The sequence below is a fragment of the Penicillium roqueforti genome (assembly GCF_015533775.1).
Source record: "Penicillium roqueforti strain LCP96 04111 chromosome Unknown scaffold_02, whole genome shotgun sequence".
Classification (NCBI taxonomy): Eukaryota; Fungi; Ascomycota; class Eurotiomycetes; order Eurotiales; family Aspergillaceae; genus Penicillium; species Penicillium roqueforti.
The window spans coordinates 1,425,845-1,448,263 of NW_024067566.1; the positions used below are offsets into that span (position 1 = coordinate 1,425,845).

A 22,419-nucleotide genomic window follows, 5' to 3' on the forward strand; every position below is an offset into this window, starting at 1 on the left:
TCTAGATAATGACTTCGAATCCAACGCCATGAGTTGCTGTTATACACTTAGAAGAATTTCAGTAGTCTGTCGCGGTGTTGTACAAGGTTGGGATGCTCTTTGAGCAGTTGTGCTAGCCGGTTCCGTTTCCAGCCTAGGGTATCATCCAAGATCAGCTGCGTGTAGGCAAAGACGCTGGCATCAAAGAGGCCCGGGTTTGGCCGGCCGAAGAAGTGCTCATCCTTGCCGAGCAAGGTGGATAGCGCCTCAAATGCGCCACCCGCATCGCCTTCCAGGGCAGCGGCGTCGATGTAGCGCGATGTCTTGAGGAGCTCATCGCGGGCGGCCTGTTGTAGCTGGTGGCCTAGGGCTGCGCGCACGATCGAGTTTGAGGTTGTTGGATTTACGTAGAGTCGGCGTGCGACGGCGTTGAAGTTCTCACTGTCTAGGTAAAGCATGTATAACTAGACACGTCGTTAGCTCCGAGTCTAGGGTTCGTTTCATATGGAATTATCGGCCTACCCAAGCGCTGCGTATCCGGTTGTCCAAAAGCGAGGCATAAACCTCGAACCGCAGGTTCAATTGCTGTTCCTCCTCGCAGTGGACTTGTTCAATGGCCCATTTTTGGATCTTGTGTGAAGGGATCGGGTTTGAGGCGTCCGCAGGCAGCGAGGGGAGGAGGAAAGGTAGGGAGCCATTCGGCGACGCATGATTGTTGGACGAGGTGATCTCAAAGTCAATTCCAACGAATTTCAAGTATGCCTAGTGCGAGACCGATCAGTGTGGTTCCGACAGGGACGGCTACACGCATCCTTGCATGCGAGTATAGACGGCACGAACCTGCCATTTGAGACATTGAGGATTGAATGAAGGCCGGCCATGTTGTACACCAGATGCGTCGGCGAAAACGTATAGCTGGTTGATATTCTCGTGTCGCGGTCGAAGGCGTTGAGGAATCTCGTTGGCCGGATAGGTAATCAACGGGAACTTGTCGAAGAGGCGCCTGATAGGAGCAGGGACTGTAAAGAATGGACTGGCATTGGACTCTTCTGGAGGGCTATCGGGGCCTTTGGGCGGCATTGTGGTGGTCTGAAATCCAAAGTCGCCAAAGTCCAAGTCCGAAAGTCCAAAAGTGTCCAAGTGCCGTCATCGAAACAATTCCGACGCGCCAAACCCGAACAGGAAGGTATTGCCTTACCTAATGATGGCCAGGTACCGTCCTCCCCGCACCTTTTCTGACTTTTTTTTCGTTTGTACTTGGGAAAAGCCGGAACTTACGATCTATAACCTATTCGGATCATATAGATTCGATATCCTAGTGCTTATTCTATTACTCGTGGTGTTGGTGCGATCACATCAGCCCCGGTCTCTCCCGCTTCACCGTTGAAGAAACCAAACCTCCACTTCGCTCCGTCTAGACTCCACCTTTTATTCTGATCTGCTCACGCGAACAACTTTGACAATACCGGCATACATATGGCTTAGTTCGTCACCAAATACGAGGCGTCTGACGGTCCTAGCGGAAACGGGCGATTGTATGCGCGGGGTATCGACTAGCGGTTGGGGTTCTGCGACACACGGTTGCGACATTACGAATCAATCTTGCGTCTCACCTTAATTCGACGGAATCATACATATTCCTTCGCCAACATGCCTCTCGACGAAGAAGGTGCCAAGTGGTCCTGGTAGGAATATCTCGTACATTGTCAATGAAACCGGGCTAAACCGTTACTCCAGTGAACCATGCATTCGAGGTCACCGATCGTCAAAATGCCAGCACTTCGATAGACTCATGATGAAGGTCCCTAAAGCTGGCCGACCTCTTGCAAAATGCCCCCACCCGAAGGGAACCTGCAGCTGCCAGAAGTCATATGCCGTGATGGTCCGCATTCCGAAAGGTAAGGATATATTTGTCAACCCACTACACATGTGTTTGCGTCGTACTGACTTGCCTAGGCTCATCATGTCTATGTCGTCCGCTATATAAAGTTCCTATGGATACCAACGAGTCAACCCAGTCTCCCCCACCATCTATGGTTTCCACTTCGTCACCTGCGCCGGGCAAGGTCCAGAAGTCTGGAAGAAGACAAAGTACTATGCAAGCAGCACCTGAAAACATAGCTCGGGCGTTACAAAATATGCCAGACAAGGTTAAGCTCGAGGATGGAACATCGAACTTGACTTCAGACTTCTCTTCACAGGTCGGGTTAGATGGTGCACACATATCTTCTACTACACAAAACCGAAGTACGCCAACGCCCACAGAAACTTCCAGGCAAGACTCGCAGTCTCCCCAAGTATCAAGCTGCTGCTCTCAAAAACAAAAGCCAAAGGCACCAACCCCGACCCCAGCTCCTACTGCGGCTGCTGCTCCTGCTCAGAATGGTGGATCTTGCTGTGGAGGGTCTCGCCCTCCTACGACAAATCAAGCTGTCTACCCAGAGGCCGACCAATCGCAATTTCAGCCGCCTATTGCTTGGGACGATCAGAGTTATATGCAATTCCCAATGCCTCAAATGTCGCCCTGGCAGAATTCCTCGATACCCACGCACGAAGACTACATGCATTCCGCCATGCATCAAGTACATCCCCAACACCCAAGCCTCCATAATGGGTACATGGGAATGGTGCTGCCACACTCTCAGCCCCAAATTCCCCAGATAGGGATGTCACTCGGTGTGACTGCACCGCCGTCCATGGCGTACTCCAACGAGATGAACGGTCTTGGAATTACGCAAGCCTCTATGAGTCCATACATGCTCAACAACCTCGAGCCTTCCTACAACGCCCCACCAGGCGGCGACTCTTGTCATGACTGTAGCTGTGGAGAAGATTGTCAGTGTCTTGGCTGCGCTGCTCATCCATTCAATACCACAACACGAAAACATGTCCAAGAGATGGGTGCCATGATCACCTCCAACGGAGATGACAAGAACCCAGAAGTCATCAACCCTTACCAAACCTCACCTTACCAGGGAGGCACCCCTTCGACCTCGTTCCCTTACTTCATTCAAAGCACCCCTTCAATGGACCATGGCTTCCAGCCGATTCCATTTGATAGCTACTCAGACCCAAACTCTACCTTAGCCAGCGGTTACTCCTCCCCTCTATCCGCAAACCACCATCTAAACCAGCAGTTAATGCATCCTTCGGAGTATTACACCCTGGAATACCCAGTCGGCCTACCAAGCGCCTGTTCTGACATGACGGGGAGCTGCCAATGCGGTAGCGACTGTAGCTGTGTCGGCTGTCTCACACACAGCGGCCACAACGGTCTTTCCCTGGATATCCCTATCCCCGAGCACCCCATTCCCGACACAGAGGACAAGCAAACTCAACACTCGCGCCATGTTTCCCGCACAAGTTCCGCTACGTCTCGATCTTCGCGGATCCCGATATTAGACAATGTGTCTGTGCCCTGCCTTAGTCCGCGCACTTTGGAGACTTCTAGGATCTAGATGATCTACGTCTTGATGATTTATTACCATTTTCTTTCTCTACTCATTTTTTCCCCTGCGCCGTTTTTGATCTTACATGATTTATGATCTCTCATGATACCCTATCTAGAATCTCTGCTCTAGACGGCCACAATAATAGATTGACTGTTTGAATGTTTGTTGAGTAGAATTCATACCACTATTTCTGCTATTGTCTTTTTTCTTGCCTTCTGTAATGTTTTTTTTTCATCCGTAGAACCAGACAGGGCATGTATTGGCGTATAAACTAGAGACACCCCGCTACCCCGGGACCACTTTTCCTTACCCTAATAAGCCCTACAGAGTACAGACTGGGACATAGTATATTTTGCTAATATCTTCTAATATCCTATTTGAAAACAATATGATGAGCATCAATGCATTGGGGGATATCATAATTCTTAAGCAAAAGGTAATATACAGATTAAAGACAGTTACTCACAAAACCCCAGTCAACCCTTATTCCACTTTCCGAACTTCACATAGTCATCATAGAGCGACTTGAACACTGCACGGCCAGAGACATCCAACGCAGCGTTAAGCGCACGCATAGACTCACGCGACATGACATCCAGAGCCGCATAAAGACCAGGCAAGATAGCGGCCTTGACATCTGGAGACAGCGACCCACGCAGCGAGCACTGCGCATACTCCATAACAACATACTGCAAGTACTGGCCGGCAATACGCTTCGCCTTCTTCGTCTGATCAGTCAGGGCCTCGCGGGATGCGCCAGGCTGGGGACGGAGGACGGCCGAGACGGTAGGGTCGCACAGCGAGGTCAACAGACGGGTGTAATAGGTAGCGTGCGAAGCGTCGAGCGGGGCGAGCCAGAAGGGCTGTGAGAGGGTGGGCTGGAAGCGGGAGCGGCCGCGTTTGCGGGACCGCGCGAAGAGACAGCCTAGTAGGCGCTGCATGGCGTTTACTACTAGGTGGAAGCGGCCGCCGATCTTGAGGCGTTGCAGGCTGAGTACGACGCCCATTAGTCGGCACAGGCGGGTGTAGATGGTTGGTGCGTAGGCTGGGGAGATCTTGGGGCCGATTTTGGAGGAGGCGCTGGCGATTGCGCTGAGAATGCTGTCGATGTTGCATTGGGTGAGACTGCGGGTGTGGCTGCGGAGAAGGAGGTCCAGGCATTCCGATGCGAAGCAGAATTGGTCGATGCTTGTGCTTTGGATGATGGTTTCGGCGAGGGATGTGCAGAGGAGGGAGATCTCGCGTGATGTGGCGCTCTCTTTGTCTTCGACGGGAGAGAGCGAGGAAACGGCGAGGTAGAGCACGAGTAGTCTGTAGCTGGCGTTTTCGCCAATCAAGCCAAGTCCGCGAACTTCGCAGATCGTCTGGGTGATTTTTTCTACGGGCATTGAGCGGAAGCGTTCAGTGGTGGTCCGGATAAAGAGTTGCTGGTCCTCGGCATAGAGAGACTGAAGAGCAAGCGTCTCGGCGCATTGTAAGACTGGCTGAGCGATGTTCTCTTCGGGTCCCTTGCAGGCAAGAAGACGTCGTCGGATCAACCGAGAGGGTTCCGAGTCAACGGTCAATTCCATGTAATTGTCGATCTTGGAAAGAAACTTCTCCACTTCGACGTTGTTGGTGGCTAGATCTTCGAAATCCTCTAGAGCATCGATGGTCTTGATAATAGTAATTGTTTCCTCCAACTTCTGCTTCCTGCACTGGTCTTTGACATGTTTCATGTCAGCCAACACAAAGTCAAACACTTTTTGGCGACAAGCGGCAAGTTCCTTCTCCGAGAAGGCTGTCTGCAGCTGCTCGCGATGAACCCAGAGCTCTGACAAGGTCAACCTCAGAAGGTAACAGGCCATGGAATCACGATCCACCTGCTCCATTTTAGCTGTTTGCTTCGATGCCCGGGCGAAGAGCTTCTTGAACATCTTGTTCCGGTCATTCTCAGATGAAACCAGGAGCTTTGCCGATATCGCGTGGTGCAGGCTTCGGAATGCTTTCATGATCTGGAGGTCGAGGTCGGTACCCTCTAATGGTACGGCTCGAGCAGCAGTCCAGATGGGCTCCCAGTCACTGGTCAGTGTGGCATCACACTTAGGCATGGCAGCCAATTTCGCCATCATCGTAATTATTCCAATTGTGACTTCCGGAGAACTGTCCTGTTCAAGTAGAACATTTTGCAACTTATTCAAGATGGTGGTTCTCAGTCCCCGGGTGATCAACGGGGCTGGAACCCTCTGCAAGCTCTTGACAAGCAGTTTACGATTGAGCGGATCTTGCTCGATGCTCTCGTTGAGAAGAAGGGAAAGATCAGAGACAATGAAGGGAGCGTTGAGCATGTATTCATGACAGACCACACTCGCCCATGCCTGAAGGAACCTTGCTTCTTCCGAAACAGCCTCCAAGGGAAACGACGACGAATGGTATTGAGCAGCTGCCAGGGACAGGATATGACGGAATAGACGGGATCGATCCTCAGAAGATATAAGAGCCCAGACTTCTGGAACTCTGACAAGGGCTAGGAAATAAGCTAGACCAAGGGTTGTTTGGGAATTCACAGTCTCTGTGCGGCCATTCCATGGCGCCTTCATCGACTTCTTGGCATCCTTGGTTGAGATGGAGGTGATGAGGTCTATGACATCCTTGGTGGCTTTGACGAATGAGCCTAGCTGCTCATCCCTGGCGTGTGCCTTGGTTGCAGCAATCAGGAACCGGTAAGCCTCCCACGATTCCAGAGGAGCGAGTTGAGCTTTGGTTAGGTCCTTGTGGTTGCGGTGCACAGTCTTAGCGGCGACTTCTACCAACGGCATAATTGTACCTGCCATGGTATTATCGGCTGACTGCAGGGTGTTCTCCAGGAAATTCCGAACCAACCGCCACAGACGCCATCGCCAGTGCAGAGCCTGCTTCGACGACAGAGTAGAGCTTATGGTTTCTAGGAGAGATTCTAATGTCTTTTCCGATTCCGGGAACGTCGAGACTCGGCCACGGAAACTTGCCTCGACAAGAACAAACTTAGCATAAGACTGAGGGGTGTCAGCGACTTTGCCATTTTCAGCTCGCGTCTCGCTAGCAGCGGTGCGCATCTGGGCAGCAACATGCGTCTCAGTGAGCGAAGTCCGCATCAGCTCCGAGTAAGCATCCGCCAACTCATCATCTTCCCAAACCGAGAATAAACTCAGATTGCTGTTATCTTGGCGAGCCTCATCCACAATAAGGATTTGATTGTGCCACAATTCCATGAAGCTGGGCAGGTCTCTTGCGGCAGCGAAACCTCGTAACAACGGCAGCACAACCTTGCTCTTGATTATGTCGTAGTCCCTCCGTTTCCGGGAACCACTCTCGCGCCATTGTAACAGGACCTTGTCGAGCAATGCGTCAAGAAGCTTACGCGAATCACGTAAACCGGAGTTTGGCAGGAAAATATCAACCCCAAGACTGATAAACAGAGCCGTCACATTCCACTGGACCTTCTCAAGACCTTGTTCGAAAAGACCTGTGTAATTGGCATGCGCCAGAATGGTGTGAAGAGAAAGACCGACCTTTCGGTCGAGAGCGACCTGGAGGAGGTGCTCCAATACCGAGATGAACTTGGAAGAGAAGGTAGCGAAGTCTTCCTCCTTTGCTGTAGAAAACGCTAGCTCTGCAACAGCGACGAATAAAGTCTCCAACCACGGCGCTTCATGTGTCTGCCTCCGGAACACATCTCTAGGAACAGCACGCACGGCGTTGTCAAAAAGCTCAGGAAGAAGTTCCACTGATCGCCAAGGATGCATACAAGCTTCATTGGTTGCTTTGTTTTCCTTGGCTACGGCAAACTCGCGAATGATCGGCCTGAAAGTATCAGTTACTGGTTTGACCGAGCTCCAGTCGGGCTCATCTTGAGAATAATCGATTCCAGAGCCTCCACGCTCAAAGAATGCTGCACGAGCGGGAAGTAAGACATGCAGGGCAATAATGCGTTCAACCGCATGTAGCAGATTGGCTCGCTCGTCGGTGTCGAGTTTGGCGGACCGCAGGCAAATCTGGAGCCTGAGCGCGTGGGCGAAGCAATGTCTCGCGAAGAATTCATTACTGGACTTGTTGTCCATATCATCTTCACGGTAAGACCTTGATTCCCACAGCTCCACCACCGAGGGAAACACGTATAGCAAGTGCTGAAGATCGGTTGTTTTCCCCTCATGCGAGAACTGCTTGGCGGCCACGGCGGCTACCCGGAATGCTCGACCCAGCAGCATGGCGACGGCCTCGGGCTCGCCTCTCAGCGCAAGCTTCAAATGAGAGTTTGCCACGCCATCAGTGCCTAGTGTGCGCTGTGCAAGTGTCACAAATCCGTGGAGACAATCCAAGGCGCGGATGAAGGCAAGGAAGCATGCTGCGGGGTTCTGACGCTGCTCGTCCACGTCCACGTCCATGGCGTCTGCATCATTCTCAGTTGTCATTCTCTTGCGTTTTTTCCCTTGGCTTCCTCGGCGATCATCGCGTGTCGGGGATGCAGACAGTGTGTGACTAGACTCGGAGTCAGAGCTAAGGGTTGCTCCCAGACCAGAAAATATATCGGCCTCCAAATCTTCGAGTGTATCGCATAGAATCGATAAAAATTTCTGATCTCTAAGAATAGCAGCGATATTCTTCGGCGAAATCAGGTTGATGAGCTGTCGTAATAGAAGGAACGAAGCCGCGTCCACTCTATAGTTTTTCCCACTTCTCAACCTCTTTAATAGCCATCGCAGAACCCATTCCTCCTTCGGGGTAGCGTTTGTTTGAATTCGAACATCTCGATGAACTTCCGGGTGACTTTCACATAGTGTCAAATCCACACCGATGATCTGTGCCGCTTCGTGAATCTGAGTCGTTGGACTGGCGGTGCCCTTCTCAAGGCGGAGGAGCGCCTCTTGCGATGAGCGCGGACGCTGTAGGTGCGCAACACATTAGATCCCGGGAGAAAGACGTGTATCATTCGAAGGTCACATTTGACTTACCTCCGCAATCAACGGCATCTCGAAAAAAGCAAATTATTCGAGAGAGTGGGTATTTATTTGTCGAGGAAGAGAAAAAAAAACTAAGACCAGAAAGAAAAACCGCATATTGCTCCGACCGCCTTTGGCCGAGTCGACTCGGTCCGCTAAACCTCCCAAACTCCTTGCACTCCACACGCCTCCATTCACCTCTATAATTCCACATAATTGCAACTGGTTCGTGTTTTACCCTCGGAATTCACTCCGGCTCAATTGATGCTTATTTCTGCACCGATAGATTTATCGCAATGGCTGAATCCAGTGAATCCGGGCCGATCGCGCGAGCCACCAAGCCCGTCAGCGAAGCTTTGCTTAACGAGAAGGTATGAGCTAGCTGGGATCTTCAAATGGGGAAGTTGCAATATAGAATCATACCATTGATATATATGACAATTGTCTCGGTCTGGAAGGAAACATGGGAGAACCCGTTGGCTAACCTTTTAACGTCATATAATTAGTGGGACCGCGCCATCTCCTCTGTGATCATCAAGTCCTCCCTCGGTCTGTCTTTCGGTGTTGTCTTCTCGGTGCTGCTCTTCAAGCGGAAGGCTTGGCCCGCGTGGATTGGTCTCGGCTTCGGTGCCGGACGTGCTTGGGAAGAGGCTGATGGTACGTTCATCTCTCTAATTCATTCGGTTCACGGGCATTTAGAGGGGCATTTAGTGAAGTTGGAGCTTCGGGTCACTATAAGATAAGCACACTTGAGCTTGGGCAGAGGCTGTATGCTGTAATTTTTTCAGCATCGAGCTTCGTAGGCCCTTCAACAGTGACCCGACTATCCGCTTTTCTCCGAGCCTACCTATCTCCAAGATCTAAGAATGACTGAGCTAACTTGTACTTAGCCTCCTTCCGCCGTGGTGACTCCCCTATCAGAGATGCCCTCCGCCGTTAAAGAATAGCTGTCAAGTGTGTATGATACATTGTACAGAAGGCAAGAGGCCATCAATGAATGGTTGCTTCTTGGCCCAGAGAAGAATTGGTATACCGGTTCAACATCAACACCGAACGAGGTGTTTCCTAGATTTTTCCCCCGTCTTTTGAATTCAGAAAAATGATTGAATTGAAAACATCTCCTAGCACTTCACTTCCATAGCATAGAGAAGACGTACTTTTATCGGTCTCATTTGGCCTTTTTGGTCTACCAGAACGAGGCTTCGACAAGCCAGAATGCCATTCGTGCGCTTTGTTGATTATAGCAGATTGTAGAAAGAGAAATCCATGGATATCTCTGGTGAATTCGCCTGTAACCCCATTGGACATACGGAGTATGTTGTAGATGAATTCCATTAGCGCCAAAAAATCTTTAGAACCCGTAGGCACACAAGATATAAACACATTACCAAATACTGTCATCTACTGGAGGACAACCATGGCAATATGACACCGTTCATGAAAAAGAAACTGAGGTTCAAGATGCCAGGCAGAGGTTCCCGGTAATTAACATCACGTGTGTGGACGTCTAGATAGTTTATCATTGGACCGCTGGAATATAGTTATACTATTGCCCCTATATTAACTTGCTTGCCCCGAGGATTTTGTTCAAGCTACAACAATGACTGCGTGTCTAAGATGATGCTTTGACCGGAGTAAAGCACACTTTTCGTGGAAGCTCGTTTGAAGCGGAATACACTTTTCGTACCTGCGTTCAAATCGTTATCAAAGGATGATCTATCTCTATTCTTGCCCGAACAAACAAGATAGGATGGATCCCTTCAGCCGACTCCCTTGGTTTGCTCTGCAAAATGTCCTGTCCGCTCTGCCAGATCTACCGTCGCTCCACAGACTACACAACACATCCACGGAAGTCGCAACCTTCCTGCACCAAAACAATGACCTATTCGCCCGGATTGTGGATGCCATAATCGAAAACACGGCCCACGAAAGAAGCCTGTTCCCGGTTGTGCAGCGTGATGTACGGCAACTGGTGATCATCTGGGCTGAGCAGTCAAGAAGGCGGCAACAGCAGCCAACTGAACAGAACGAACAGCAAGAAACAGCCGGAAACCCGAGTGTCCTCGACAACCTGCGATACCTTGCGAGACATGGTTTCGGCCGCCTAACACCGAATTTAGGGAGCATATCACCGTCGACGCCAGCAGCTGTTCTGTGTCGGCTGCTCGCGCTAATGTCCCGGTTGCGCTGCCTCGTGCATGCGTCATTCCACGCACTGGTTGCGAAGTCCCTCCAGCTCCGGATCGAGCACTTACCGAAGAAAAGTTTATATATCAATACACGCAGGCTTGGGCCCAGCCATCGTCCGCAGGGGATCCCTTATACGCCGGTTGATGTTGGTCCAATGATGTGGGTTGAAGAGCAGCGCCTGCTCGAGAGCTTTTTCTGTATTGCCATCTTCTACGAACTGCGCAAGATGTATGCGAATTTCTCCGTGGTCTCGATGCGATCAGAAACCTTCCAGATTTCGTCGCACGATACGGTCGAGGACTTTTGGAAGAAAGTCTTTCAGGGCGAGAAGGGTGGCCAGCTGGAGCAGATCGCCACGACTCTTTCCTGGTTAGATGGTCAGGCCGGACGACGTGAAAACGTGTACTCATGGCTGGCCTCCGGACCGGTTTCAACGGAATACCTTTCTTACTACCCATGTTATACACCGTTGAATGATGAGCAATGGGAGGACGAAAAGACCTATATACATGACTATCATTCCTCGCATGGTGCAATGTCTTTGAGTGCAGCTCGATGTTCTTTAACTTCGCCGCTGCGATGCGTGGATTATGCGGCCTTTCGCCCGTACGGTCTGATCTTCTGGAGTGCCACTCGGATGGACGCTTTGGGATTTCGGCTGGTGTTTGGGATTGGCCACCATATGTGGTTTGCACTGTCCTTTGTCCTCACGGATAAGGATTGGGAAGACCTAGTCGCACGGCAGCTGGATCGGAGCTTCAACCCGATCACAATGTAAATTTTGAGATAATCGATCCGGAACCTTGGTTTGCTCAATTCAATTGCTAACTTGAATCTACTATTCTACATGGGTCGGCAATTATGAACTTATTTACCCTGCCACTGCTTGTCTGGCGTCTAGATAGGAGAAACAATACTGGGGAATTGACCCGAGGTAAAGAAGCCTTACATGGTTCTTTCCGTTGTTCGATCCGGCCTTCATATCATGCGCCATTTTCGCGCATCAGAACTCGTTCGAATTGAATCGCTCTGTCGCCAGCTTCTTGTAGGCTGTTCTTGGGCGGCGCCGAGGGCGCAGGCGTACTTGCCTATTATGGTGGTGATGCTTAGAGCAGATACCTACTTATGTTACCTTCTTAAAGAAGGAACCTACACGCTTATCAGTTGCACCAGCTTCTAGTTGAAACAAAAGCAGAGACTGGACAGCCTCCGAGCTTTGAAGAATGATAGACACACATACATCACACAATGTCAATAAATAGGAGTGATAGGTGTACTCTTTATACTTCCTCTAGGCAAATAAGTTTATCCTTCAAGTAGAGATAGCTCGTAAAAATGGTAGTGAGCCTATTTTGGGGACAGAAATAACTCCTTTCCAGGCCCGCGGCTTTACTACATAGCCAGGGCCCCTAACAGCTAGAGCTCCTGGCAGAGATTGATTTTTTTGAAAAGTGTATTTAATACCCTCGGAAATAACTGATTACTCCGAGCCATTGACCGGTATATTATCAACCTAGGTCACAGAACAAGAGAAAGTAGCGAATGAAAAAATGAAGTAAATTGAGCAAAAAAAAAAAGAGAGAGAAAGTTCAAGGTAGCTCGCAGTTTATTCGGCTTTTCCTTTTCCTTTTCCAGGCGGAGGACGCAAATTCTCTTCAACGGCCCGAACTGGAACTTCAAGACGCCTGGGCATCAGGGAAGGGCCAAGAGTGACACCTATGAAGTCCAAATGGGTCACCATGGTCCAAAGCGCCCAAGCTTCCCATGACATCCCCATAACAAGGAAAATGGATTCATCAGTCTCGTACGCGTCCGAAATCTCCACTTTCATATTGGGCGGTAGATCTTGGATCGCTTTTTGGAAGCCTTGTAGGACGTCGCTATGACCTGATATGTGGCTGTGACCATGCAAAGTCAGTTTGACAAGTACATGTTTCTCATTTGCATGCGAGGAAAGGTGAGGAATGCGCGAGGGGATAGTGTAGTTCTTGAACACAAGTCTGATCGGCTGAGTACCGCTAATAGTTTCCATCACAGCATTTGGAGCATGGGGCGGTTTCTGTCTTTGAATTTCTTGAAATAAGGCGGCTGTGGTCACACTTGATTGGCCTTTGAAGTGCTGAACTGCACGGAATAGTCGCATAGTAAATGACACTGTCTGAGCTCGAGGATTTGTTCCCTCATTGGCACCACAGGCCGCCAGCATTTGGATCGTTCTTGTCTGCTGCGCTCTTGTCGCAGCACCAGAGTAACAACAATCAAGTACCCCGAGTACATCGACGTATTTCATAGCATCCGGTTCGTCCCAAAAGTTTGCACGAATGCGGGACCATGGCATAGACCTCTTGCCGGAGACAAAAGACAGACGCCCGTCAGATATCATTCCATGCCCGACGTAGTAGAATACGAATAAGGAATGCCGTTTGGAACGATGACAGTCATACATGACTTCGCGGATCTTGCCTTGAAGATTCCAACTTGGTATCGTATCTGATGATTTCACAATGTACTCGGTATACTGGATGCCGAAGGTTTCCATCACTTTGCCCATAGTGGTGATGTCTTTGTCTGCGCCAGTATTGTCATCTTCCCATCGTACAAGGATTGCCACTTTCAGATCGTGGACATTGCCACGAGCTGCTGATACCTTTTTTAGGTCTGCTTTCAGGGCTGGGAGGTGGTGAACCAGAGGTGTTCTCGAAGGGAATGATGTCGTAGTGGATGAGAATGAAACCGGGGCAGAATGGTGAGACGTGGTGGGCGATACCGGATCAGACGGCTCGGCCATTGTGCTAAGCGATGTTAGTCCAGAGTACGGATTGGTTCACGCTTAGTACTCACGTTGTGAAAGGTGGGAAAGAATTGATGCTGAGTGTGACAGTCTGAGCGACGACGGTGGAGAAAAGAGGGAAAGGACAAGTTTCAAGTAGGATAAACTGAAGCGTTAGCAGGTGTAAAGAAGAGAGTTGAAAAGTCTTGTAAAGTATGTAGATAGGTGTAGATGTGTGAAGAGAGGAAGACAGAGACTCAAGGCGACTGCTGTTTATATAGTCGGCCTTGAACCATAGATTAGACGCCCGTGTCCCAAAAGTGAAGTGAACCACCTTTCTATACCTATTTAGAGAATCACTTGATTTATCAAAGTAAAGCAGTTTAAATTAGCAAGAATAGCAGTCTTGTTGGCTGTTCTCTTAGATGTCTTTATCAACTATATATACAAAACACGCGTCTACTTGAAGAGACTTCAGTTTTATCTAATTTATTTCTATTATTCCTCGGGGTTTTCATCTGATATTTCATAGGTCAATACTTGCATGCATTAAGAGTGTATGAGCTCTTAGCGAGAGTGTGATTATGAATACTTAATTGTTCAGAGATATCGAGGTTCCTAGATCTTATTATTAGTAGAATGAATGAATGTCTGACTCATAAACCCCGGAGAAGATCCATCTCTAGAAGCCAAGGAACTAGGAAGCAGTCAAATATTATCATGTCATCGTAAATTTATTCGCAGATAGGGAATTAATTATATAAATTCAAGCGCGCTCGACAGCAACAGCAGCAGTGAAAACAAATATCAAAAGAAGATGCCGTCCATAAACAAAAACTCAAGTCCGCTCTCAAAGCTTCCTGTCCGAAGTATTCGGACCTTTCCGATCATCCAACCCAAGCGCATCATCAAACGACCTCCGCTCAGCATAACCATGAGCCTCCATGTCATTGGGGTCCTTTCCGTATGAAACGGAGAGATCCTCAGCATCGATGTCAACCTCGTTCCAGGTAGCACTTGTCTCAGGGACGGGGAAGAACCACGTCAGAGCGAAGTACACGCCACCGGAAACAATGGACCCGGTGAAATAGTTGATGTTGTAGATGTATTCCGCGCCGATGGGAACCTCGCGCCCCACGGCACCGGCGAAGCCAACGATATTAATCAGGATACCGCAAATGTATGCGGTATAGGCACGCCAGGAGAAGCCGCCGTTGTAATAGTAGCAGTCTGTTTTGCTCGCGCTGTAGAGAGATTTGACGTTCAAGAAGCCCTTGCGGACGATGTAGTAGTCGCAGATCATGACGCCGGCGATGGCGGAGAGGAAGAGGGAATATGCTGAGAGGTAGGTTGTGAAGTTGTTTGAGGTCGAGAGCAGGTTCCACTGTGGATTTTGTTAGTTTTGGTCATGTCATATGTGGGGATTGAATAAACAAGTGGAAGAACGTACTGGACACATAGCGAGGCCGACAATGGCGCAGATGTAACTACCTCGTCGGATGCTCATGTATCGGGGTAGCAGTGCAGTCAGATCAGTACCTGCCGAGATCGAGTTGGCGGAAATGTTTGTTCCGAGCTGAGCTAGAGCAAATCCGGTGGCGATGACGAAGATACCGAAGCGCTGGCCGGAACTGGCTCCATCAAGGAATTTTGCGAGGAGATCAAGGGGATTCCATGTGTAGCCGTCGTTGAAGATCACCGATGAGGAGGAAGACACGATGATTCCAATGAATGAGGTGACGCCAAAGCCGACCGGAATAGTAAATAGCTGGGCCCAAATTGCATCCTTTGGTGTTTTCGCAAATCGTGAGAAATCGGGGTTGTTCATGATAAGTGCCGCGAAGTTTCCGATGCACGACATGATTCCTTTCACCATCGCCCATGAAAGATCGCTTCCGTGGACGGTGTTAGACTTGTGGATAATCGGGCCGAGACCGTGAGCACGGGAAATGGCCCAGGCAAAGAAAGAGATGGCAGCGATGGGAGAGTAGATCGCCTTAGCGGTGAATAGGTGACGGACTTTGTGAACGGGGAACCACAAGGCTGGAAGCGAGACCAGCCAGAACAAGAAGAAGCTGAGGAAGTTCTTGGTGTCGACGCCAGCACTGGCAGAGAGACCATTGTGAAGGTTCCGGTAGCTGGGCCAGATGGCCTCGATCATGACAGTCACACACTGACCTAGTAATGTATAAGTACGCGTGTTTTCACCGGATTGGAAAGATACATACCTCCGATATAACTCTGCACGCCATACCAAATGATAGCCATCACCACGCGGTTAAGGACGGGCCATAAAGAACCCCATATTCCGAATGAAGCTCGAGCTGTGACGGGAAAAGAAATGTGATAGACAGCGCCAATTCGTCCAGTCAGGCACACGAAGCCTGCAGCCACGAAATATCCAACCCAGACACAGATCCAGGACTGCCACCAGGAAAGACCGTCGACAATCATCGAGGAGGAAATCATCCATGTGTTCTATATCTTGTGTTAGATGCCACCAGGCTTCAACCGGGCACCATTTTGAGATACTGACAATATTAAGCGAGTCTGCAATCCAGAAAGCAACAAAATTGATCCATCTCCATTGACGTCGTTCAGGGTCCACTGTATTGTTTCCATAAATTAGTTTTGCATTCTTTGTGGACCACGATGAAGGGAGGATCTGAGATCCTAGAATGGTGAGTCTCACCTGGTCGTAGATCACTGTTGGTCAACATCATCTGGGCATTGGTGAGTCCCTGCTCGTGCTCTACGGCCAGCTTGTCGAGTATCCATTTGAACTGGCCCATGTTGGCGGGTGGACGTGTAGTCTTGGACGTATAGGCTTGTTGCTAATAGTTGCCAGTAGAGTGACGTAGTCGACCGACCAAATGAAGTGATAATGCAAATGTATCGCGGAGGAGTTGAACAAAAGACGAAGCTTGAAGCAGGGATTATAATGGGGACATCAGTGTCACTTTATACAATTACCCACGTGGAATGACTCTGGGGCGACCCTGTCTCCATCGTGAATCCTCGTTTCCCCGAGTGAGATAAGAAATTCGTTGTCTGAGTGTCTCTAGTTTTGGAAGCATCGACGATGATCGGAGCCAGTATGGGCCTATCATGGCCGCTTACGGACAGTGAACGAATGAGTTCAAGTAAGACTTCCCGACGTTATCTGCAAGGATTTGCCGGAAAATTCGCAACCTTGCAATGTTGGGTCCACTTGTCTCCATATCAAAAATGGTATCAGAGACGGTGATTGGTGGACCCTAATCTATACATTGATATGGAGAAAACCTGGAGATAGAAAGATCTTGGCGTTGACTCGATGAGATCGAGTAATAAGATAGGTCACGTGTATAATGCCTCAGGCCAGATTCCACGCCTCAGGCCAGGTATCACGTAAGCGTCTCACTTGGGATGTCAGTGCGAAAAAAAAAAAAGAAATATACAACATATGTACCAGATACGCTTACTTATATTACTATATCTCATGTGAGGCGAAAGAAAGTAAAGATAAATAATATGTTCGCATACATACTACAGTATATGGAGATAAACAGAAGTGGCATGCGAGTGTGCAATAGTGTATAATTGAATTCACAGATCAACTGTGAAACGAGCCTCCTGAAAAAAAATCCCAAGTCCCTATGCAATGATGATAAACAATATGATGAAAGAGAAGATTTGCTCCAGTGAACCAGTCACGTGTATACTCTCCGATGTGGCCGACTCCCTCAAATGCGATGATGATGATGATGATGATGATGATGATGATGATGAATAACACAGAACCGAGTTCCCGAAAAATCCTATGTGGACACATAAGAAATAAGATAAAAATGAAACACATACATGAGGCGAAACAAATAAGAAAAGATGGGACGAACGAGAATACAAACAAACACATCTCCCAGTCGGATACATGGCCGGATGATCAGTTTCTGGATTTGTCGCAGACAAATAACAGGACAAGGACAATGAACAAGATAATACCCATGGTAAATGGCAAAAATAAAACTCGAAGCAACTTGGGGGGTATCGCTGTGACGGGTATGGATGGCAATGGTGTGATAAACCCGACAATGTAGGCAGGCACAGATGAAAGCAAAGAGTGGGATATGATAGAATAGACAAACGCCGGAACCTTGGTTGATGCTGACATGGATAGGAATACAATTCCAGATCGGGAGAGGGATGGGAGGAAAGACCAGCACAAAAATGCAGTGGTCGTGGTAGGAGTGGGCGAGGAAAGATAAGATGTGACTCTCATTGCACGAATGATGAGTTCGACGTTGTTGACACAGTGGGTGTCAGGTTAGGAGAGCTTTCCTTGTCCTCGGGGCTTGGAGAATCACTGCGATCATGGGCTTGATCCCTTTCGCGCTCGGCCGATGAGGAGCGCTTGAAGACGGTCTGGCCGATTTGGCGTAGAAGGCCCATGCGCTCAGCGCGGAGCTCTTCTAGGTCCAGACGCTGAACGGAGATGGGATCTTGCTTGGAGATCTTGCAGAAAAGGGTCGAGAACAAGTACTGGTCGCCGCTGGCATCGTAGAGGGGCAAGTAGCGATAACCTTGCGAGAGACTGGTGAGCTTGGCAGTAAAAGTCGCCAGCTGCACACTGTTGTTATTGCCTGCACTGCGGCCGTCCATTGAGCTCCAGACAGTCCATCGCACAAAGACAAGATCGGGATATTTAGTTTCCAGCGAGAGCTTGAACTTGTCATTGAAAACGGGGCTGTAGCCATTGCTTTGCTCGATCTTGGTGCGGCGGCGATGTGGATATCCGATACCGGACATGCCGTTGCGCCCGGAAGCATCCATACCGCCTTCGCCGAGGACGAAGCTTTGACCACGATCATCAGCACTGAACATCTCAATCTCAACGTAAGGGTTGATGCTGTCGTCCTGTCCGATGGTGCGTGGACGGGGGAGTTGTTGTGCGGAAACAACGTCAACTGAGAATCGAACCAGTTTGCGCTCCATCTTGCGCTTCTGATTTCCATCAACAGCCGGGAGGCGAAGGCTCTCAGGCTTGAGGATGTAGCCGGTACGATCAGTCCCAGCGGCGAACATAGCCTGGTTCATTTGCATGCCGATGTCGTAAGTTTGCCAGTTGAGTGCTACCATTTGCACACCGCGGCGCCAGAACTTGTTCGGATCAAAATTAGATGAACGAAGTCGGAATCCGGAAGGATACACTCGCGTAAGGTACTTGCGGTTGTGTGCTTCTAGTGCAACTTTGTTGTCGTGACTCTGACAGACACTCTCGAAGGACCGCTCAGCAAACGAGTATATATGGTTGTACCGTCTGCTCTCTGGAGACGAGAAGCTGCGCCATTTGTAGCCGCGGGTGTAGACACCCAAGTCAGAAAGAGGCTTGGTAATCTTGCTTTTCTGGCGCCGCTTTTTCTTTTTGTCAGTGTGAACAGACACTAGAGCTCCGTCACTGTCTTCAGTTGCACTGCTCATGCTCGTGGCAGTAAGCGAGCGCCTATCCTGCAAGATCAAAGGGCCAACGCTGTCGACGGGACCCATTGTAGGAGGACTCGAGAGCGAGGGAAGAGCTAGCGTGCTCGTCTCATTGAGCGTCGGTCGCACAAACGGCGTACTAACACTGCGTTTGCGGCCGTGGGTGCCGACGGTGCCGGTATTTTGGCGGGGATCAAACTCATTCTCGTCACAGGTCTTGACTTTGACCAGAACACGACCCTTGAGCTCTTCCGGTGAAGGGAGGATATAGCAGTTGGTCATCAAGGGCTCGAGGATAAGACGTTCCTTGAATGTCTCCTTCATGATCTTGACCATTGCCAGTTGCTGTTCCGGATTGCAGTGCACCTCAAGAGAAAGAATAAGTGGGAAGTCGCATGTGATAAAAGCATACCGGTTGATGACGGTGATGCAATCCGCAAAGAGGACACTGGTGGTGAGAGTCCGCCCGTGAGACACTATGGGGCGTCCATCTGCACCATCCCAGCAATCGATCTCGACACAACGACACCCTTGCTGAAGCGCGCTAACGTAAGCCTCGGTGCTTGATGCACCAGCCACTTGGCGGCCCAGGAGATAAGTGTTGTGAGAGCTCGAGATGAAGTATTCGTTCAACGGTCGGTCGAATCTCGACTGGGGAGCACGTGAAGCGTAGACACCGTTGCTGGACGAGGACAAAAATGCGGCAAATGCATCCAGGTTCATCCGCGACACAGGTGGAGGAAGGTCGGATCCTTCTGCAGAAGGAGTGCGAGATTTAGAGGCCCTCCGAACGTACTTGTCGAACAGTGCAGACCAGTAGATCCTGTCGGATTCGATGTCTTCATTTTGCACATCACGAAGGAAAGTCAAGAACTCTTCCAGAGTCATGCCTTCTTTCGATTTTGCGGTATGAAGCTTGAAGATATCTTTGACATCCTTTCGTTCCTTCAGACGCAAAAGGAAATCCTTGAATTCAGAAAAATCCAACCTGCCGTTACAGGCAGCGTCAGCTTTAGTGAATTGTGCCCGAAGCATGTTCTTGGAACAGTTGATATGCAAGCTGCGGCAGACCTTCTCCACGGCAGCGAGGTCGAGACTTTGCTCCTCTACTAGAGGGAGGCCCTGCGGGAAAAGTCTCGACATCTCGCGCTGCCAGTGTGCCTGCAGAACCGCTTCGCTTTGGCTCGAACCAGCCAGACCAGACATGAGATCGATTCTGTACCGAGAGATATGCTCAAGAGTGGTGATCCACAGGTCAAGAATACGGTCGCTTGGAGCGATAAGATGCAAGGTTTTAACCGCTCGGCCCTTGGAGCGATCAGAATCCGCAATGACAATGGTGAACCATCGGCGCTCCAAATCTTCGGGGATCTGATGTTCTTCCCGGTAATTGCGAGCATCGGCACCAACCCGGATTTCTTTGATATCATCGATATAGAAGCGTTTGGCTGGATTAGAGACATCCCAAAAAACCTTGGCGGCATCTAAGTCAAGGAAAAAGCGGACTTGCTTTCTGTGTTTCTTGGTTACCTTGGTGAGGACTGTGCCTCGCTGCACAGCAGAGTCTACCTTGGGCGCAACGGCAACGGCGGGAACGGGACCAGCCTCGCGAGCCATATTAATACGACTCTCGCTGCGAAGACTGGATGCCTCTGAGCCAGCCCATGCACCCAGGTTGTCCAAGGTTTCACCGGTTTCATCCTCGTTGCTTGAATCAAGGGCGCTGTCTCGGACAGGTTGGGAACCGGTTTTGCTATCACTGCGCCGGCGCATGATAATGGGACCAGTGCTCCGGTCCCGCTTCTCGTTTTGGGTGGTAGACTGCCTCCTGCGAGTCAATTTGTTGGCGGCGCCTCTCGAGATTCGTCTCATGAGACCCGGCGCCTTGGACGGAGCTGGGTCATTAAAGCTGGAAGGGTTTGCGTTTCCAGGAACGGCCATGATAGATTCGCCGAGGTCGAGGGGGCCTGGCGTAGGCAGGGAAGAACCGTTCACTCGGCCAAAGAGGGGGGTGCCAGCAGGGGTTAAACTATAGGGTGTGCCGTGACCAGGGATGGATGAGGTAGGAGTACAGGTCGGAGAAGAGGTGAAAGCTCGTGTGGAAGGGGGAGGACGAGATGTGACAACATGGCGGAGAGAAGTCGGTTGAGGGAGAGATGTCGCAAGCTTTAAGTTGGATTGGGTGTCAGCATCCAGAGTCGGCGAGGTAGTCGTAGCATAAGCCATGACGAATATCAAAACGACAGCTCAGCTGTCGATAGAGGAATCCAAGCCTGTCGTATAAAGTGCCAACGTCCGAGTCACCTGGACTCAGAAATGGACGAATAGGTAACAGCGTATGGGACCGGCCTGCTGTCAAGGTTCGCAAATTTTATGCGATCAGAGCCAAAAGAGTATTCTGACACGGCAAAAAATGATCGTTCAGCCACGTCCTCAGCAGAAGTTCACCGTTCCTGAACTCTGCTGCATCTTGGGCTGGATTAGGTGTAGTGCGGAGAGCCCTGCCGGAGAGCAGCTCACGGGGGGAAATAAATCGCAACAAAAGAAGATATGAGCGATTAAAAAAGTCCCTGATAACAATTGCAAAGGGCACTGGCCCTGTGCAACGGCCAATCTCCCACGAGTGATATTCTCAGCCGATGCTAACCACTGGGGATAGAACGTCACAAACGAAATCAACCAGGGAATGATTTCCAGCCTCGAGGAAGTGGAACGTGAGTACTCGTCTTGCTTCTTTTGGAGCCCGGCTGATTCTCTGTATGTCCTTCCAATGGTACCAATGCTACCCCTCTCTTATGCGTGTCGATCTGCCGGTGCGTGGGGGAAGCTGCTGCTCTGCAGTGGAAGCGGGGAGTGCTGTGGTATGGACCAATTGATCGTGGAATCACCGAGTGAATTGGGCAAGGCAGCGCAGGACCGGTTCGAAATTGAAGGGCGTGCGCCAAAGCGAGTCAAAGGCCGAATGTGATGCGTATGCAGGTATCCTTGCCAGAGTTCAGACAAGAGCCCCAAGAACCGGCTTTGGGTGCTTGCGGAGGTGGACAGGCGGCAGCAATAAAAAAGACCCAAGAGTCAAGGGTTCTCCTAGTCCGACAGGGTTCGTGGCGCAATTGGCTGAGATCGGAGACTAGCGATGCGGCAGGCGAGGGAGTACCCGTGCTAGAGTGCAGGGAGTCTTTTTCCCCGGCGCAACGAAGCTAGGATAGGAGAATGCGACGAAAATCGGCACTTGCGACGAAGTTGCCAACGCAGTGGATGCAGGCGGTCGAAAGAGGAAAGGAGCAATCCGAGACTGGGCCGAGTTAGGGAGCTTGCTGATGCTGGATTATTTAGTGCCGTTCGAGGATCACTGCAAGCTGAATGCGAGTCGAGGAGTGGATAAATTTGCGGAAGATCTGGATGATCATGCGACGAGAGGGAGAAGACCTGCGTTGTCCTTATCGTCGTATGAGTATAGAGTTTTTCCTTCTGGTTTCAAGGAGGGGAGGTAATTGAAGAAGAGTTGGGGTTGAAGGGGGAAAAAGCGAAAATAATTAAATCCATGAATCCCAAATCCGCAAATTGAAGCTGCGGTGGGTACTGGGTACTTACGATAGACGTAGCCGGCGGT

The 22,419-nt window shown here is 50.0% G+C and overlaps 8 protein-coding genes across 8 annotated transcripts; 3 read left to right on the plus strand and 5 right to left on the minus strand.

Annotated features, from left to right (window-relative positions):
- Positions 1-47: 47 nt before the first annotated feature.
- On the minus strand, positions 48-1,059 carry LCP9604111_2015 (putative mitochondrial outer membrane protein (Sam35); the record flags this gene model as incomplete). The annotated part of the gene is made up of 3 exons (XM_039069446.1): positions 48-443; positions 502-741; positions 820-1,059. The coding sequence occupies 3 exons, from the start codon at positions 1,057-1,059 to the stop codon at positions 48-50; spliced, it is 876 nt and encodes a 291-aa protein (XP_038932142.1).
- Positions 1,060-1,629: 570 nt separating this feature from the next.
- On the plus strand, positions 1,630-3,437 carry LCP9604111_2016 (copper fist DNA-binding domain-containing protein; the record flags this gene model as incomplete). The annotated part of the gene is made up of 3 exons (XM_039069447.1): positions 1,630-1,664; positions 1,717-1,877; positions 1,936-3,437. The coding sequence occupies 3 exons, from the start codon at positions 1,630-1,632 to the stop codon at positions 3,435-3,437; spliced, it is 1,698 nt and encodes a 565-aa protein (XP_038932143.1).
- Positions 3,438-3,907: 470 nt separating this feature from the next.
- Positions 3,908-8,419, minus strand: LCP9604111_2017 (ribosome biogenesis protein URB2; the record flags this gene model as incomplete). The annotated part of the gene is made up of 2 exons (XM_039069448.1): positions 3,908-8,332; positions 8,402-8,419. 2 exons carry the CDS (start codon positions 8,417-8,419, stop codon positions 3,908-3,910), a joined length of 4,443 nt encoding a protein of 1,480 aa, XP_038932144.1.
- Positions 8,420-8,685: 266 nt separating this feature from the next.
- LCP9604111_2018 (MICOS complex subunit MIC10) lies at positions 8,686-9,329 on the plus strand (the record flags this gene model as incomplete). Its single annotated transcript, XM_039069449.1, has 3 exons — positions 8,686-8,760; positions 8,896-9,046; positions 9,280-9,329. 3 exons carry the CDS (start codon positions 8,686-8,688, stop codon positions 9,327-9,329), a joined length of 276 nt encoding a protein of 91 aa, XP_038932145.1.
- Positions 9,330-10,139: 810 nt separating this feature from the next.
- Positions 10,140-11,357, plus strand: LCP9604111_2019 (uncharacterized protein; the record flags this gene model as incomplete). The annotated part of the gene is made up of 1 exon (XM_039069450.1): positions 10,140-11,357. The coding sequence occupies one exon, from the start codon at positions 10,140-10,142 to the stop codon at positions 11,355-11,357; it is 1,218 nt and encodes a 405-aa protein (XP_038932146.1).
- Positions 11,358-12,185: 828 nt separating this feature from the next.
- On the minus strand, positions 12,186-13,367 carry LCP9604111_2020 (uncharacterized protein; the record flags this gene model as incomplete). Its single annotated transcript, XM_039069452.1, has 1 exon — positions 12,186-13,367. One exon carries the CDS (start codon positions 13,365-13,367, stop codon positions 12,186-12,188), a length of 1,182 nt encoding a protein of 393 aa, XP_038932147.1.
- Positions 13,368-14,199: 832 nt separating this feature from the next.
- LCP9604111_2021 (nucleobase cation symporter-1 family protein) lies at positions 14,200-16,141 on the minus strand (the record flags this gene model as incomplete). The annotated part of the gene is made up of 5 exons (XM_039069453.1): positions 14,200-14,733; positions 14,800-15,527; positions 15,578-15,827; positions 15,886-15,956; positions 16,042-16,141. The coding sequence occupies 5 exons, from the start codon at positions 16,139-16,141 to the stop codon at positions 14,200-14,202; spliced, it is 1,683 nt and encodes a 560-aa protein (XP_038932148.1).
- A 1,465-nt stretch (positions 16,142-17,606) lies between these two features.
- Positions 17,607-21,035, minus strand: LCP9604111_2022 (putative 1-phosphatidylinositol-4,5-bisphosphate phosphodiesterase Plc1; the record flags this gene model as incomplete). Its single annotated transcript, XM_039069454.1, has 1 exon — positions 17,607-21,035. One exon carries the CDS (start codon positions 21,033-21,035, stop codon positions 17,607-17,609), a length of 3,429 nt encoding a protein of 1,142 aa, XP_038932149.1.
- Between the last annotated feature and the right edge of the window lie 1,384 nt (positions 21,036-22,419).